The sequence below is a fragment of the Anolis carolinensis genome, chromosome 6, assembly GCF_035594765.1.
Source record: "Anolis carolinensis isolate JA03-04 chromosome 6, rAnoCar3.1.pri, whole genome shotgun sequence".
Classification (NCBI taxonomy): domain Eukaryota; kingdom Metazoa; phylum Chordata; class Lepidosauria; order Squamata; family Dactyloidae; genus Anolis; species Anolis carolinensis.
Window position 1 is genome coordinate 34709232 of NC_085846.1, and position 19291 is coordinate 34728522.

Here is a 19291-nt window from a genome sequence, read left to right on the forward strand (position 1 = left end):
GCAACAAAAGCAAAACATTCCCATCACATGCACCAGCTGTCGCATGTTCCGCTTTTTCACACAAAAACTAGACAACTACATCTGCTCCAAATGCAAACAGATGACTCTGATGGAGCAGAGGATCCAACAGCTCGAGCACCGTATTAAGACCCTTAAGGACATTCAGGCACTCGAGCTCTTCTTGGACACTGCACAACACGCTGCTGTAGATCAGCAGCCTGCATCACACCAACACCACCAAGACCATGATCAGGAACCTTATGGGGAGATCAACTCAAAGGTAGACAACCCTCAGGCTTGGAAGGAGGTCACCCATAGAAGGAGACGCAGGACCAGGCAGCCTCCACAGAACTCCTCTGCTCAGCTGCATTTACACAACAGATTTGAAATTCTTACATCATTAACATACAATCAGGAAACACATCTTGTGGAGGACCACAGTTTCTTAGATACCACTCAGTGGACCATCCTGGATCAATGCGCAGGGGATAGCCCTGACAGGGACAGTGCATCACCACAGTCACACTTATGTAATCATGCAAATGCTCCATCCCCAATCATAGACCAGGAGCAACAGGAACATCCTTGGGAGAGTAATGGGCTCTCGGATGTATCTCAATGGATTGTCATTGATGAATGCACTGGGGATGTTGAGGAGGAGGACAACACTTTACACCTACATGATTCACTTCAACAGGCACACTCTTCAGGGGACATACACACTGTCTTGCACAAAAGGGACCCTGTCAATCCTCAAAGGAAACAGGTCTTGGTAGTAGGTGACTCCCTCCTTAGAGGAACGGAAGCCATCATTTCCAGACCGGATGGGATGGCTCGAGAAACATGCTGCCTCCCGGGGGCAAAAATACACCATATCACTCAGAGGCTCAGCAGGCTCCTAAAGCCCCATCACCCTCCCCACCTTATGTTGATTCATGTAGGTACCAATGACACCGCTAGGCATACTTTTCAAAAGATCACAAATGATTTTCGAGCTCTGGGAACAAAGCTAAAACTGTATAATGTACATGTGATCTTTTCATCCCTCCTCCCCGTTGTAGGACATGGCTCTACAAGGGCCGGAAAAATAGTACAGGTCAATAACTGGCTCAGAAAATGGTGTCAAGAGGAGCATTTTGGCTTCCTTGACCATGGTCTACTCTTCCAAGAGGATGGACTACTGGCAAGCGATGGGGTGCATCTCACACAAGTAGGAAAACATCTTTTTGCACACAGACTCACAAACCTCATCAGGCGCACTTTAAACTAAATCCACTGGGGGAGGGGAACAACAGCCTGGCGAACACTATATTACCCACGACCACAGGGAACCGCCGTAAGGCTAAACGGAGGGCTGCACAAACACAGCAAGGACCAAGTACAGAGAGCACAATAATCCCAAATAAACAGTTCGAGGGGAGGTCACAGGGGCTTACATGTCTTTACACTAATGCTCAGAGCATGGGAAATAAGCAAGACGAACTCCAACTCCTAGCACAGCACCACACATACGATGTCATAGGCATCACTGAAACCTGGTGGGATGACTCCCATCACTGGAATTTAACCATTGAGGGCTATAACCTCTTTCACAGAAATAGAACAAAGGGGAGAGGAGGGGGAGTAGCTTTATATGTCAAAAACAGTTACGTTGCAGAAGAAATGCAAGACTGTAATCCGGGAAACCAGCTTGAAAGCATCTGGATAAGAATCAAGGGAACCGGGACTCAAAAAGATCTTGTCGTGGGTGTCTACTACAGACCTCCGAGTCAGGATGAAGGACTTGATGAAGCCTTCTGTCAACAGCTGACCAAACAGGCACAAAGAAGAGATATAGTAGTCATGGGCGATTTCAATTATCCCGATATCTGCTGGAAAACAAACTCAGCCAAGAGTACAAAGTCCAACAAATTCCTCACTTGCCTTGCAGATAATTTTATGGTCCAGAAGGTAGAAGAGGCAACAAGGGGATCAGCAACTCTTGATCTAATCTTAACAAATGTGGAAGACCTGATCAATACAGTTGAAGTGGTTGGATCCTTAGGGGCAAGTGACCATGTGCTCCTGCAGTTTGCAATACAAAGGAATGCTGAAACTAAGACAAGTCAAACACGCATTCTGGACTTTAAGAGAGCTGACTTCCAAAAAATGAAGGAATTACTGAGCGGCATTCCATGGACGCCGATATTAAAAAACAAGGGAGTTAAGGATGGATGGGAGTTTTTCAAAAGTGAAATACTCAAGGCGCAAATGCAAACAGTGCCAACAAAGAAGAAAAATAAGACAAGTGCAAAGAAGCCAGAATGGATGTCCAAAGAACTTCTAACTGAGCTAAAGCTCAAAAGTGACATGCACAAGAAGTGGAAAAGGGGAGAAATCACCAAAGAAGAATTCAAACGTATAGCCAACTCCTGTAGGGAAAAGGTTCGCAAGGCTAAAGCGCAAAATGAGCTCAGGCTTGCCAGGGACATAAAAAACAACAAAAAAGGTTTTTTTGCTTATGTTGGTAGAAAAAGGAAGAAAAAGGAGGCGATAGGGCCACTGCAAGGAGTAGATGGGGTGATGGTGACAGGGGATAGGGAAAAGGCAGAACTGCTTAATGCCTTCTTTGCCTCGGTCTTCTCACAAAAAGAAAGCCATCTTCAACCTCAGCAACATGGAATGGACGAAGGATTGGGGGAAATCCAACCCCAAATAGGGAAACAAGTTGTCCAGGAACACCTGGCCACTCTAAACGAATTCAAGTCCCCAGGGCCAGATCAGCTACATCCAAGAGTATTGAAGGAACTAGCGGAAGTTGTTTCAGAACCACTGGCAATCATCTTCGAGAGTTCTTGGAGAACAGGAGAAGTCCCAGCAGATTGGAGGAGGGCGAATGTGGTCCCTATCTTCAAGAAGGGAAAAAAGAACGACCCAAACAATTACCGTCCGGTCAGCCTCACATCAATACCAGGCAAGATTCTGGAAAAGATCATTAAGGAAGTGGTCTGCAAACACTTAGAAACAAATGCGGTCATTGCTAATAGTCAACACGGATTTACCAAAAACAAGTCATGCCAGACTAATCTGATCTCTTTTTTCGATAGAGTTACGAGTTGGGTCGATACAGGGAATGCCGTGGATGTAGCATATCTAGATTTCAGTAAGGCCTTCGACAAAGTCCCCCACGACCTTCTGGCAAACAAACTAGTAAAATGTGGGCTAGACAAAACTACGGTTAGGTGGATCTGTAATTGGCTAAGCGAACGAACCCAAAGGGTGCTCACCAATGCGTCGTCTTCATCATGGAAAGAAGTGACAAGTGGAGTGCCGCAGGGCTCCGTCCTGGGCCCGGTTCTGTTCAACATCTTTATTAACGACTTAGACGAAGGGTTAGAAGGCACGATCATCAAGTTTGCAGATGACACAAAACTGGGAGGGATAGCTAACACTCCAGAAGACAGGAGCAGAATTCAAAACGATCTTGACAGACTAGAGAGATGGGCCGAAACTAACAAAATGAAGTTCAACAGGGACAAATGCAAGATACTTCACTTCGGCAGAAAAAATGGAAATCAAAGATACAGAATGGGGGACGCCTGGCTTGACAGCAGTGTGTGCGAAAAAGATCTTGGAGTCCTCGTGGACAACAAGTTAAACATGAGCCTACAATGTGATGCGGCAGCTAAAAAAGCCAATGGGATTTTGGCCTGCATCAATAGGGGAATAACGTCTAGATCCAGGAAAGTCATGCTCCCCCTCTATTCTGCCTTGGTCAGACCACACCTGGAATACTGTGTCCAGTTTTGGGCACCGCAGATGAAGGGAGATGTTGACAAGCTGGAAAGCGTCCACAGGAGGGCAACTAAAATGATTAAGGGTCTGGAGAACAAGCCCTATGAGGAGAGGCTTAAAGAGCTGGGCATGTTTAGCCTGCAGAAGAGAAGGCTGAGAGGAGACATGATAGCCATGTACAAATATGTGAGGGGAAGTCATAGGGAGGAGGGAGCAAGCTTATTTTCTGCTGCCCTGCAGACTAGGACACGGAACAATGGCTTCAAACTACAGGAAAGGAGATTCCACCTGAACATCAGGAAGAACTTCCTCACTGTGAGGGCTGTTCGGCAGTGGAACTCTCTCCCCCGGGCCGTGGTGGAGGCTCCTTCTTTGGAGGCTTTTAAGCAGAGGCTGGATGGCCATCTGTCGGGGGTGCTTTGAATGCGATTTCCTGCTTCTTAGCGGGGGGTTGGACTAGATGGCCCTTGAGGTCTCTTCCAACTCTACTATTCTATGATTCTATGATTCTATGTATTCTCAGATAATTCATATCACCTTATGACAGATCCAAAGAATAGCTTCAGTCTGGCCATTTTGATTTCTAGGGAAAGTTCTAGCTTGAGTCGCTCTAGGACGTTTCTCCTTTTTGTTATGTCTCATGTCCCAAACTAACTTGGTACCTTGGCTTGTGTAGTTGCAGTTGTGAGGGAATATGAAATAAACTCCATATTAGATGAGTTTCCTGGAAAGGGAGTTGTCATGGCAACAGCTGGTTGGCTGAGCCAGCCACATTCTGATTGGTTGATGCCTCTAGCTCAGCAGAGGGAGACCAACGGTTTTTCCCAACTGACGTTTGAGAGTGTGTGTGTTCAGTTGGTCCTCTTGGCGCTGACAGGAATTTTGTTCTCAGGAATATAATGGCTGTTTTACTCTCTACAGCAGAGCCGGTCCAACAATGAAGCGAATTAAGCGGTTGCTTGGGGCGCAAAACATACGGGGTGCAGTCGAGACTGCTTTTTTCTGTTGATTTGTTGTAAAACATGATGTTTTGGTGCTTAATTTGTAAAATCTTAATGTAATTTGATGTTTAATAGGCTTTTCCTTAATCCCTCCTTATTATCCAACATTTTTGCTTATCCAACGCTTTTATTTTTCAGTGATTGTTTTTTTTTGGGGGGGGGGCGCCAAAATTCTGTTCGCCTACACTTGAAAAATACCTAGGGCCAGCTCTGCTCTACAGTTTGACTATTTGAAAACGAATTATATATATTTAAAGGAACTGTAACACATTGTTGCCCTGTATATATACCATCACAGCAGTCATGGCTAGACGTTTACCCTCAAACAACAGATTGTTTTTAGTGGACCCTGGAGAACTGGGTTTGATCACTTGCTCTTCTTAAGGCTGACAACATTACCTTGAAGACTTTGATGAGACAGCTGGCTGAATGCAAGTGCTCCACATAGTCATCTTTCTCATTGGACCGAAAGGTATCAACCTGAATCCGAAAAGGAACACCTTTCTCCCCTCCATTTTTACGTAAAGTGAACTCGGTACTAATGCAGTGGACCTATTGCAGAAAAAGGTTACGAATGGATGAGCCAATCTTCCCCAAACTGGCACCCTGCAGACATACTGCAATGCACATTATGCCACTCCCATTTATCATTTGTTGTTGTTAACTGTTGTCAACTTTAACTTATATATGCCCAATTACTGAAAGACCTCCAAGTCACCCTTTTCCCAACATCCCTGCTCAGATTTTGTAGACTGATGGACACAGTTTCCTTGAGGCAGTGTTGCTCTTTTCTTATTGCTTTCTATCTAACCAAGTCATATCTCCTCATGTTATGTCCAAAGGCTAAGAATAATGGGGGCTCTAATTTAGCAGGCCTAAAAAGCATCAGGTTGGAGAAGGTTGAGGTAAAGCCAAATTAACTGGATGAAGTGGATGAAGGACAGAAACCCCTAAGAGTCATGCAGGATCAGACTAAACACTCAACAAATCTAACATTCTCTTTCCACAGTGGCCAAATTGATGCATATAAGAAGTCCACCAGCAGTAACTGACGAATTGGTCTAATCTACCCAAATTGGTTACATCCTGCAGAGGCAAATGCTATTATTCTAAGACAGTAATTACTTTCCAGTTTGAAACCATCACTGCAAATGTTATTTATTTATTTATTTATTCATTCAGCATTTCATGCACATATTTTAGTTGCTTTTCAAGATTTCCTAAGCTGACATACCAACCTAAACACATCCAATCTTTCTTGGTTTTGGCAGCTAATCTAGATCTAGCCAGGTCAGTTACTTGGAATGCCACCAGGAAATACCAGGCATGTCTTGGAAAGAATTAGGTGTTAAATCTTGGGGAGCCGTTGCTGTCAGTGGAATATGATCATACCGGCCCAGGAAATCATCTGCTCCCATCTAAGGCAATGCTCCTATGCAATCAAATACAATTACAAATGGGTTCTTACTAAAATAACTGCTCCTTCTACATACAAGAACAACAGAGTAGTTCTAACAGCACCATGCTACACACCTGTCTTTACACAAATTCAACTATTCCCTGTTGTCTCATCCACTATAAAGTTGATAGTCATGTAGAAGTTTGGTTCCTTGTCTTTTTTTTTCTTTTTCAGAAGTAGAAACCTTTCTTAGAGAACATTCAAGAAGCAAAACTAGTCAGAAGTGGAAGGAAAATAAAAAATAGGAAAAAGGAGGAAAGAGAAGAGTTCTGCCAGTAGGAAACTCCAACTTGTTGTTTCTTTACCTGGACAAACACAGATGTCCGCTTAGTTGGGTCCCATAGGAATTCCACAGTATTGAGCAAGGTAGGATGAATATGGGGCTCCAGGATACCTACTGACATGGGGATGTCTGCAATAAGTCATAAAAGGAAAGGGGTGTCAGGGGTTCATTGCAGGCTTACAATATAAATGATCATCAGAATACATGGTATGCACTCTAGGAAGGATAATACATGAAAGCTGATCTGGAACTCCAGCACTAACCATCTTTAATAGCCTTCCCCAACCTGAAGTTCTCTAGATGCTTTGGAGTACAGCGCCCAGTATTCCTAGCAAGCACAACCAATGACTGTGGTGGCTGAGGATATGGGAATTGTAATCCAACATTTCTGGAAGGAAACAGATTTGAGAAGGAGGATATGCAGATTACCACCATCTTTGCCCTCAAATCCTTCCTCCAAATCCATCTTTTTCTGAGGACTTTCGCTTGCTAATTGTTTTGCCTTTAATCCCAAATATGACTCTTCTTGCCAAACAGACAAGAAACACATTAAATATAGCAGCAAAATTATGGATGTCCAGTGATCGCAAAAGGAGAGAGGTTGAACAAATGGCAAGTATAAGAAACAACAGGAAGGAACACTCCATTGACATCTGCATGATGTGGAAAGAACAAGAGGGAATTATCCAGTACATTTGATTGATATACTATAGAGGACAAGAATTGCATGAAACAAAAATAGAATGGAACAATTCAATCTGCATCATTGGAATGACTGCCTGCATCAGTGAAATCATCAATCTTCAAGATAACCCAGGTAGAAATGCCTGACTTCACCTCTCTCACTGTTTTTTTTCCCTGCTGTGTATTTTACAATATAAGCTCCTTTTGGAGAGGGAGCTCAGCTGATTAACTTTCCTGTTGGTTCCCAACCCTGATTAAAGCAGTGTTGGGAATCATGCAGCCTGCCAGATGTTGCTGGGCTCCATCTCCCAGATTTCCTCACCATTGGCTAAGCTGCCTGCAGTTACTGGGAGCTGCATCCCGACAACATCTGGAGGGCTACATGATTTAATTTTCTCCTTTTAAGGTGTTGTGTTTACTAGGAGTGCTGGATGTACAAATAAATAAAAATTAGAAGCCACCGGTAATGAATTTGGAAAGAAAGAGGAAAAATATGAACTAGATCTTAGGACAATGTATCTCTGTGTGTTTATATGTGTATGCATGTGTAATAAAACTACAACTAAATCCAAAAAATAAAAGGCAAAAATTGTTGGAAATAGCAACCTTCCAAGACTTTCACTGTTCATTTGTTAATTTATATATTTTCTAACCTGTATTTTATGTGTATATTGATTTGCCAGTTTGACTTACCACTTTGGTGTGGGAGGGGTTGTAGACATGTGATTATACTGAGCATGTTCAGACTCAGGATCAATTTAGTATTCAGTTTTGCATCAGACCTCAGTGAAGGTGGGTGCATGCATGTATCTGTTTGGACTTCAATATAGAAGTATGCTTATGGACTTCAGTGAGTACAAATATATTTAAAGACTATGGCCTATTGATTAAGAATGATGCCTTGTGTACTCAACACACACAGAGAAAAACGACCTATATCCTATCTATAACTGAACTTTAACAAGACATGTGCCTGTATAGTGAATTAATACAAGTTGTTTATGAATAAACAAAATATGTTATTTATCAAATAAGACTTTATTTTTTTAATCTCTGAGTGCATATTTTAACTAAGAGGTTTCAAGGGAGTGTGTTACTATTGGGCAACTGCAATTTCAAAGAAACAACCATTGTCTGCTAACTAAATATATTTTTGTAGTGGCATGTCTTTATCCTTGGCAGTTTAAAATATATGGTTCTTTAGTTTTACAGCTGAGTTACCCATGTGCCATTACATGAATACTTATGAATATCACTTGTTCAAAGAGTTGACATCTAACAAGGTCATGCTTTTCTTGACTAGTGGTTTTCAAAAAATGGTCTCCACATATTTATGGAGATTCACATTTGCCAAATGGATGTGACATAATTTTTATCTTTTCAATAAGGTTATGGTGCAGTTATTTCCAATAGGTTATGGGATTTCCAATAAAAATTACATAACATAGATAGTTTCAACCCAATTAACAAAGCCTTTTAATATGTCTGGGGAAAGAAACCAGGTTGTCCAGACTTTGTGAAAGAAAGAAAAAAGAAAGGATGTTGGCACCAGTCATACCTACATTTAGAAGGATACCCCTTATTGTTTCACATTGTCTCTCTCCTGGTGACCTTAAATCATGGACAGATGAGTTTAGGAAGAGACGCACACTGAAACATAACCATAACACTCCAGGACTCAGAGTGCATCTGCACTGTAGAATGAATGCAGTTTCATACCACTCTAACTACCATGACTCAATGCTATGGAATCCTATAGTTTGACAAAACTTTTAGCCTTCTCTGCCAAAAAACACAATTATTTCACCAAAATACAAATCCCAGGACTCCACAACATTGAGCCATGGCAGTTAAAGTGGTGTTAATATTCAGTAGATGTACCCATGGCATTGATGAATTCTTCCTGACAAAAATACTTACCAATATCCAGAATGCGATCACCTGGGCGGTTCCACCTCCATCCTTCCAGCTGCTGATGTTCAGTATATTGGAGTCTTCGATCATGGAATACCACCCTGACCACACTCTAAGAAGCAAAAAGAGACAACCAAAATTTCTCTGGACATTCTCTTTTCCCACTTTGGGGAGGGGTCAAGTGAAAGTTCATCTGGTCAAATCCTTTGCCTTGTTTCCTCTAAATTAACTAGGGAGAAAAGGCACTGGCAGTTAGGACTTTTGAAGGAGGAGTGCCCATTGTTAGCCTGTTGCAGAAAACAAATAAACAGCAATGCATGCTGTAGTCCACCAAAACTTATGCTAAGTTAAACTTTAATGTGAGCCAAGATTCATTGTTCTAATTTGAAATTGAACTAGAAGAATAGAAACTCATAGTTTTGTGTTAGCTAATGAATGAGAGAGAGAGGAGAACTAGTTTACAATCTCATCCCTATCTTGGCACTTCATTAGTTCTTTCTACCACCCAACATTTTTATAGATGAATACCAGGACAGGGTGACCAAGCAATATCAGAGTGTGGTCAAGATGACAAGTTATTATTAAGGAATACACAAGACAAAAGAGTCTGTAGCAGTTTTTTCTGAGCCTACTAGGAAGATGTCTGTCCTGTCTGTGTATAATGGCATTGAATGTTTGCCATATACATGCCCACTGCACTTGGCGATTGGTTATTGGTTGTTGTTCAGCTTATGTTTTATGATATTTCATATGTTTTTATGTATTAATTCATTGTAATTGAAATGTATTTTGTGTTGATGTTTTATTGTACTATTTGGCATGGTCCCCATGTAAGCCGCTCCAAGTCCCTTTGGGGAGATGGAGCGGGATATATGATGATGAGTAGTAGTAGTAGTAGTAGTAGTAGTATGTGTTCTGTGGTCTGCCCCGAGTCCCCTTCAGAGTGAGAAAGGCAGAATAAAAATGCTGTAAACAAACAAACAAATAAGGGCAAAATTATGTTTTAACCTCTCCTTTACCCATGATTGAATTAGCTGAATATAAACAACTGTAGTGTTTTGAACTAGTTTACAATAATTGGAGTAAGTGGAGGATGAAGGAGAATAGTTAGAGAAGGACAGAGAAACTGGGACATTTTGAAAACAGCTGACCAAGTAGGATAACAGAGAATTGGTTGGTAAAGTGGCAGATGCAGTTCTATTTCCAACTGATATGAGAAGTTTTTTAAAAAAGAAAAGCAGAACTTTAAAATCTGGGACAAGTAAAGCAACATTTCCATAAAGCTGTCTGATGAAAATGAAACAGGAAGGAAAAGAAGGTGAGGATTTGCCCAGTGGCTGCAACAGCCGGTGAAATGATTGCTAGAGGGGACTGCCAGCTGCCATTATGAGAGGCTGGCCCAGGCTATATCATTAAGCAGAGTGAGGAATATTTGTTGGAGGAGATAACTTTGTATATCATGCAGCCTACCTTGTGTTTTCCAAACTAACCAAATGTCTTTCATGTGTTGTGTAAATTATTGACTGATTGATTGTAATTAAGCCTTGAAGGGATGTACAAAACAAGGCAGAAACCAGTTCTAACGCATATACAGTAGAGTCTCACTTATCCAATCTAAACGGGCCGGCAGAAGCTTGGATAAGCAAATATCTTGGATAATAAGGAGGGATTAAGGAAAAGCCTATTAAACATCAAATTAGGTTATGATTTTACAAAAGCGTCAAAACATCATGTTACACAACAAATTTGACCAAAAAAGTAGTTCAATACGCAGTAATGTTATGTTGTAATTACTGTATTTACGAATTTAGCACCAAAATATCATGATATATTGAAAACATTGACTACAAAAATGGCTTGGATAATCCCGATGCTTGGATAAGAGAGGCTTGGATAAGTGAGACTCTACTATGTGTGTGTGTGTGTGTGTGTGTGTGTATACACACACACACACACAGACGCAAGCAAAATACTACAATTTCAACTGTCTGCATGGAAGGTCAACCACGGTAAAGCAACCTCAGCTTCCCTTGGTAGAGAAATCAACCATCAAGTCATGCTGCTAAGAAAAAGGTAATCATAGCCATTGTAGCCTTCTAACATAGGGTGCCTCCAGGCATAACTAAAACCTGGGCAGAAACTAGTTAAAATAACCCACTTCCACATGGGTTTTAGCCCCTACCCCTAACCCTGGGCTTTACCGGGGGGAGGGGGTGGCTACATGCTATCTTGAGTCAAATCATGATGGCATGAAGTCACCCCGAAGCACGCCATTTAGGTTCCCAAACTTACCAGAGACACCTGCCGGCAGAACAGGCCTCTCCCTACAGTCCTTCTCGCGTGAGAAAATGATGTGTTGGAAGGATGAAGGAGGAAAAGCCTCTCCAGTAATTTTGGGGCCCCAAATGGGGAGCTGGAGGGGAGGGATGGGTGCCATTCTGCTCCTCTGAGCTTTTCAAAGCCTGAAGAAGCAGGATGGCTGTGGACACTGACCCCTGGGACTGTGGAAACTCAGAACATCAACAAACCTGAGCCTTTTAGTAATACCCAGATTTGTTGAGGTGTTTAATTAATGCAGAGTAAATTGATAAAACCCGGTTTGCACCACATTAATTCATTTTTAGTGGAGGTATCATTTGGACGCTTCTGGTAAAAGCTAGACAGGGTCCCGCATTTCGGGCCTGTCTGGAAGGTCCCATAGAGAACCTGTATGGACAAGATTTTACTCCTCATCTCATGTTGCAGTCAAATTCAGTGGCTAAAATAGTTGGCTATTATATGTGGATTTGGGGAGCAGGAGACAACTTGTCATTTACCCCAGGCAGTAAAAAGTTTGGGTTGATCCTCGCGGGCATTTCATGAGTTGTAAAATAATGTATGGCAAATGCTTCAAAGCTGTACATTCCCTCTTTCCTCTCTACTGTTGTCTTACAGTAGTGATTGGAGTCATGCGGATCTTCAGATGTTGATGAACAACAGCTCCTAGCCTCCCTCACCACTGGGAGCTGTAGTTCAGCAACATCTGAAGATCTGCATGACTCCAATCACCGCTGTAAGACAACAGTAGAGAGGAAAAGAGGGAATTTACATCTTTGAAGCATTTGGTGTACATTATTTTACAACTCTTGAAATGCCTGCTAGGCCAACATCTGAGTAGAAAAGTAGTACAAAAAATCATTATTTTGGGGAAGCTGGGATAGTAATACAGGATTCAAAGTGAGGGGAGCATATGGCTCAGACAGTGGTTGCCTAGGCCACCAGCTAGTCTGGCAAAAAAAAAAAGCCATTGTCAACTTCGCCTAAGACATCAGAACAGGTAATATTTAGTTGCTTGTGATTCCCCCCCCCCCCCCCCCCCCCGCATCATTTTGAAATGTATTTATTGTACAATGCTTTTGACACGAAATAAAAATAAAATATGGTGTCTGGACTTTTCCTTTCTAGGATTCTTTAGCTTTTGCTGCATAAACATTAAATTGGGCTAGGCTTAATTAGTATTTCATACTGTCATGGAGTTGGAAGAGACCACAAAGGCCATCCAGTCTAACTCCCTGCTACTCAGGAGTACACAGTCCCCTTGCCTTGCAGAATAGACAATTTCATTCTGATCTACTTTAGTGTCCTGACCTTTGAGGAAAGATTCTTTTCCCAAAAGATCCACAAACAAAGCCTAATGAGAATATCCTTGGCCAGTTGTTATCCAAGATTTGGGAGTCAAAAAGTTTTAATTTCTTTGTACAAAAAGACAATACAACTGACACAGGGCCGGCCGGAGATAATTTTAAATATTAAGTGGGGGTGGGGAAAAGCGCCCCCACCCGCTGGCGCCGCGGGAGGCGTGGCCATGTGCCGTGGGAGGCACATGGCCACGCCTCCCACGGCGCCGGTGGGCCCCGCCTCCCACGCCCTGGCCCGATTGCGATCACGGCCTGGAGGGACCTCCGCTGCAGTCTGGCCAGCTGGAAAAGGCCAGACGGACGAGAGGGAGTAGCGTGGGAGGCGGGGCCCCGCCTCCCGTGCCACTCGCCCTGACCCCGCCTCCCATGCTGCGTGAGAGGCGGGGCCAGGGCACACTGGGCGGGAGGGGGGGCACCGCCCTGACGGTGCCCCGCCTCCCGCCCAGTGCGCCCTGGCCTGGCTGGCCTTGCCCAGCCGGCAGCAGCCATGTGGAGCTCGCTCGTCACCGAACAGGCCTTCCTGTTCACCGGCGAGTGAGCCCATGGTCCCCGCTGGGGCGGGGGAAGCCTGACAGTGCCCCCCGGGGACCTGTGCCCGAGGCGGCCGCCTCACGTGGCCTCCATGGTGGGGCCGGCCCTGAACTGACACAATGAGTCATCTTATTCTTATATTCAATGAATCATTTTCAAACAACCTTCATATTCCTCTTTACCCATGGGTTCCATAGGCTGATTTTACAGTGCGAGATCATGTTTTGTGAGCATCCCAGAATTTCTTATTTTACAAATGCTCATCTATTTTCACTTTCCCAACCCTCACCTTCAGCAACTTACGTCCCTCTGAAAATTCTCCCATCTTTGGGTTGCACAGCATCCGGATTTCATAGGACTGTCCTGGAAAAGAGTAGATTCAATCAGGAATGGAAGACTAAAAATCCAAAATATCAACCCCAAATGTTCCATTATTTTTATGTGGGTGTGCTATCTGCTTTTATGTGAGAGTTCACCTGTGCCATCCTATCAACTTCTGATGTGAAGGAGTTCCCTGTGACAACTCCCAAGCCACAAAACCTAGGAAGACTTGGGGCACTTCTACACTGCCATATAATCCAGAATATCAAGGCAGATAATCCGCATTATCAGTTTTGAACTGGATTAGCGGAATCTACACTGACAGATAATCCAATTCAAAGCAGATAATCTGGATTTTATACAGCTGTGTAGAAGGGGCCTTGGAATTACAAGACCAGTACGAGCGATGAAAAAAGAGAGATTATGTTAATACCTGATTCTTTGGCTACAAACTCCATCATAAAGCAAACACTCAAAACAAATGACTAATCAAATTTCACTGTTAAATTTATAGGAATATGGCTGCAGTCTTAAATATGGTAAAGTCCCCTTATCCATAGATTTAATATCTATAGTTTCACTTACTCTCTCCACAAAAAAATATTCCTTTCAGAACTGTTCATGGGTCTCTCTAGGTCCTGCAGTGCTATTCTATGCTATACTTTCAGTCCAAGTATAGTCAATATATAGGGTTTACTTTTATCTGTAGTTTCAGGTATCCATGGGGATTTGGGGTTGAAATGTATCCCAAGTACATATGGAAGTCACATTGTATAGTTATATAGGACTAGGTAAAGGTAAAGGTTTTCCCCTGACGTTAAGTCTAGTTGTGTCCGACTCTGGGGGTTGGTGCTCATCTCAATTTCTAAGCTAAAGAGCTAGTGTTGTCCATAGACACCTCCAAGGTCATGTGACCGTCATGACTGCATGGAGTGCAGCCGGAGCGGTACTTATTGATCTACTCACATTTACATGTTTTTGAACTGCTAGGTTGGCAGAAGCTGGGGCTAACAGCGGGAGCTCACCCCGCTACTCAGATTTGAACCACTGACCTTTTGGTCAGCAAGTTCAGCAGCTCAGCGGTTTAACCCGCTGTGTCACCAGGGGCTCCCTATATAGGACTAAGCAGCATTAAATTCAATGTTGCTTACATCCTGCTGTATGATCTTAGAATAAACAAGCTGATCTAGATCCAATTGCTAGTGTAAACTAGGGGAAATGCACTGACTGAACAGAATGTACATAATTGCTGGCTAAACCATTCAATCATGGGTTTAATCTAGTTTGGAATATCAATTGGTTATAGACTGGATCCTTCAGTTGTTGTCGGGCTGCAGTGGTCATCATTGCTCACCATTGGCTATGCGGATTAGAATTGGTTGCAGTTGAGCATCTGGAGGCCTACACAGCACCCTTCCCTGGTTTAACCAAAGATCTTAAATCATCCAAAAGATTATATTTAGCTTTTAATTAGAACAATACACAGAAACTAGTGTCATTTAAAGCAATCTTCCCCACACTGCCACCTTTCAAATGTGGACAGCAAGTCCCATCATTCCCATTCACTATGATGGCTGAAAATTAAGAGGAACATAGTCCCACACATCTGGAGAATGATGATTACAGCGTTTAAAAACCTTGTTATTACTATTTCCAAGAAATACAGCCATTTTAATTGGTGGCACCAAAAATAAGCAAGAGACCTGTAGAATTCTAAAGACTTACAAGTTTATTAGACCACATGGGGGTTTATAGGCTATATGCCCATTTCATCAGCAACAGCTTTTTGATTGCCAAGTGCTAATAATGTAACTTTAAGTATACAATTTCCCATTGACTTCACCATCTACAATCTCACCCCAATCATGTGCATTGTGTACACCAAGTGAAATTATAGATGACGCTTCATGCCTCTGGTGATGTGAGCCATTGTCCACGGAAATTATGATAAATGTTTTAGTCTGAAGCTTTCCTAGGATTTTTATTACTGTCACATTCACTTGCCAGAGCATGGAACCGTCATCAATTATCCAAGTGCTCCAACATATAATAGGGAGAGATTGATAACTATATTTCTTTGTATGTTTCCTCTGCTACACCTCTCATGTGGGCCCAGTGTCTGTTCTGATGTCTAATATTAGCATAGCTATAGTGCTAAGAAAATACACTGTGAGTGGCCAACATTCAAATTAACTCCAACCCTTTGCTTAGTGGCTTCTCTAATGTCTAGCATTTGCACAGTCCCAGTCTGTAATCTGACAAAGTATAATGATGCTGGTCTAACTTATAGCATAGGTTGATCAAGAGTGCTCAGCTGTGTATTTATTTTCAAATTTTATTCCACCCTTTGTGGTGGGACCAAGACTAATATAAACAATTTAAAATAAATGTGGATGATAATGATAAAATAATTTAAATGGCATAAATGCATATTAAAGGGATAACTCCAACTTAGAACAGAACAAGACTTTATTATGGTCCATAACCAACACAGAGAGGGGCACAATGCCCTGGGATGAGGAAACACAGTTCCCTAGAGAGGCAGTTACAAAAAAGATTAGAAAACAGCCTTTTTTAAAAGTACTGTTTAAAGACATAGTTAACATAGCTGGTGGAGCCCCCTGTGGTGCAGTGGGTTAAACTGCTGAGCTCCTGAACTTGTTGACCGAAAGGTTGCCGATTTGAATCCGGGGAATGGGGTGAGCTCTCACTGTTAGCCCCAGCTTCTGCCAACCTAGCAGTTTGAGGGAAGGTAACAGCATTCCATGCAGTCATGCCGGCCACATGACCTTTGATGTGTCTACGGACAAAGCTGGCTCTTCGGCTTAGAAATTGAGATGAGCACCAACCCCCAGAGTCAGACACGACTAGACAATATCAGGGGAAACCTTTACCTTTACCCTAACATAGCAGGTATGGGACCAAAAGGGAGAAGTCTTATACCGTGTTTCCCCGAAAATAAGACAGTGTCTTATATTAATTTTTGCTCCCAAAGATGCGCTAGGTCTTATTTTCAGGGGATGTCTTATTTTTCCATGAAGAAGAATTCACATTTATTGTTGAACAAAAAAACCCCCCAAAAAACAAACATTTATTATATACTGTACAGTAGTTGTCATCACAAACCAACATAACCAGACAAACTGTGAATCCTATCAAGAATTTTTTGTTACTACCAATATTTCCATGTACAATACTCTATGGTACGTACATTTACCGATCCTTCATACTCTGGTGTTCTGTTCGATGGCCTGCTTCCAAACAAAAACCTTGCTAGGTCTTACTTTTGGGGGAGGCCTTATATTTAGCAATTCAGCAAAACCTCTACTAGGTCTTATTTTCTGGGGATGTCTTATTTTAGGGGAAACAGGGTAGGAGGAGGGATAAAATACAAGGGGAGCACTAGAGGAAGAGGGAGGGGAACATTACAAGTCCAGCAGCACCTTGGCTGCAACAGATTGCTCCAGCCGTGCTCCCGTCAGGGTGCTGCCCTGCAAGGTCAATCATCATCCAATGAATTTTAAGAGCTGCAGTGCATAACCTAGTAACACTGTAAGTTATTGTAGTGCTAGAGTCCAAGAACAGCAGGTTGGTATAAAATTTTTCGGTGCATTTAAGAAGCCATGGAGAAATGAGATTAGTTCTAATTCTCTCACTCACATGGGCATAAAGGCCTTCTGGCCCTAGTATGCTAAAGTCACACTGGAGTACCTAGAACAGTGGTTGAACAGAAGACCTCCTTGAAGGGGGTCTTTTGATACCTCCCCTCTAATACAGCTGATGGGAGGGCATGGCATCTTGCCAGGGTGAAAGCCCTTCGGTGTTTGGGCACCTCCAGGCTTGTTAGGTATGCAATGAGGGCGGTGAGATATCTATTAGCTTCACTAACACTAAAGGCTGGGGCGCAGGCTAAGTCCAATTGACGCTCTATGTCCAAGATCCATTGCTTAATGAGATCCTTGGCTTGGTCCCATCCCATGCTTAGCAATTGAACTTAAAATAGTAGGAATGTCTCAAATAATTAAAACCAAGTATAAGTATACTTTAAAAAAAGATTATGCTCCAAAAGCTTTAATAAAAAGTCATGTTTTAACTTGGCATTCAAAGGAAACTAATCTGGCACCAATGAGGCCTCCAAAGAGAAAGTAAAGTTTCACCTATGTGTCTGTGGGACCTGTATCTGCAATGTCATTCAGTTACATTTGGCAAGGTATGTCATCTCTAAACATATTCAATCAATCAATTAATCTTTATTATGGTCCAAAGACCCAATTTGCTTGGATGAAAAGGTGCATAGGAGATTCATAAACTTAAAAGCAGGACGAGTGCAATGCTGGATGCATATGGGTAAAAACAAGGGTAAAAACACTCCAAATATACACAAGGCAAGGTTGAACTCGAGTCTAATACAGCAGTGGTTCTCAACCTGTGGGTCCCCAAGTGTTTTGGCATACGACTCCCAGAAATCCCAGCTAGTTTACCAGCTGTTTGGATTTCTGGGAGCTGAAGGCCAAAACATCTGGGGACCTACAGGTTGAGAACCTCTGTAATACAGGAATTAGTCTTATTTTGGTATTTGTCTACATCTGTCATCTCTAGACATATTCTAGGTCAGTAGTTCTCAACCTGGGGTCCCCAAATGTTTTTGGCTCTCAACTCCCAGAAATCCTAACAGCTGGTAAACTGGTTAGGATTTATGGGAGTTGTAGGCCAAAAACGTCTGGGGACCCCAGGTTAAGAACAACTGTTCTAGGTCCTCCAGTGTGACTCTAGTATACTAAGGCCAGAAGACCTTTATTTCAAAGAGTTCACTATTATCCATTGTTTTGCACATCCAGGAAAATAATGGGAACATTTTCTCCATGGATATGGGGGTCATACCTATCCCAACATACTGCATTGTTCTCGCTGGTGGGATATGAAGGCATCTCTTTGCAGATCTCTGTTCTTGGGCAGATATATAAAAAGAGAGAGGTGCTCTTTCACACATCAAGGTCCCATGCTACTCAGGGCTTTGAATGTCACCACCAGCACCTTCGATTCAGATGAGAAATTAATTCAGAGCCTCACATCAAGGCAATGCCTATGGAATGCTCTAAGCTTTTTAGAAAAGTGCTGTATGCATTCTAAGTATTCCTGCTTGGTGAAATCTATTGAATAATGAAAATGTTTCAAATAGAAAGCTGCCTCTCAGAATTCAAAATCTAGGGCGTATGTGAGGGGTTTGTGTTTTGTTTTCTTTTTTGCCACAAGTGCAATTTCACATTTTGTTGTGAACTGTGTTGGAAAATAATTAGAGTGTAGAGATCCTGTATTAAGAACAAACAGCAGCTATTTCTAGGCTTATAGTGCACTGTCTTCACAGAATCATTTCGGGCATTTGCCATGGCTTGTCAAAAACCAGTCTGGGTCATATCCTATGTGTGCTGTGGGTGAGCTCATATGACTCTCTTGGCAAAGGCTCAGGCATCTGAAATTCAAAGTAAATGGAGCAGGCACTTCAACTTTGGAATGGAATAACATACAGAAGCCCATTAGAGCTCATCACAGCACAAGTCCTAAATGCTGACATCCTTTTGAAAGAGGAAAAATGTATGAATTGCAGTCCAATCCTCTTAATCTTTACTGAAAAACAAGCCTTGTCAAT

At 42.4% G+C, this 19291-nt stretch overlaps 1 protein-coding gene across 1 annotated transcript in view; it reads right to left on the reverse strand.

The window, feature by feature from the left end:
- The window catches only part of LOC100559076 (transcription factor CP2-like protein 1), a 44465-nt gene that overhangs the window by 14892 nt on the left and 10282 nt on the right, over window positions 1-19291 (reverse strand). Inside the window, exons 3-6 of the mRNA XM_003222439.4 lie at window positions 13613-13686; window positions 9122-9227; window positions 6540-6646; window positions 5175-5327 (exon numbers count right to left, since the gene is read on the reverse strand). Coding sequence (XP_003222487.1) covers window positions 5175-5327; window positions 6540-6646; window positions 9122-9227; window positions 13613-13686 — 440 coding nt within the window. The remainder of the gene's footprint in view (window positions 1-5174; window positions 5328-6539; window positions 6647-9121; window positions 9228-13612; window positions 13687-19291) is intronic.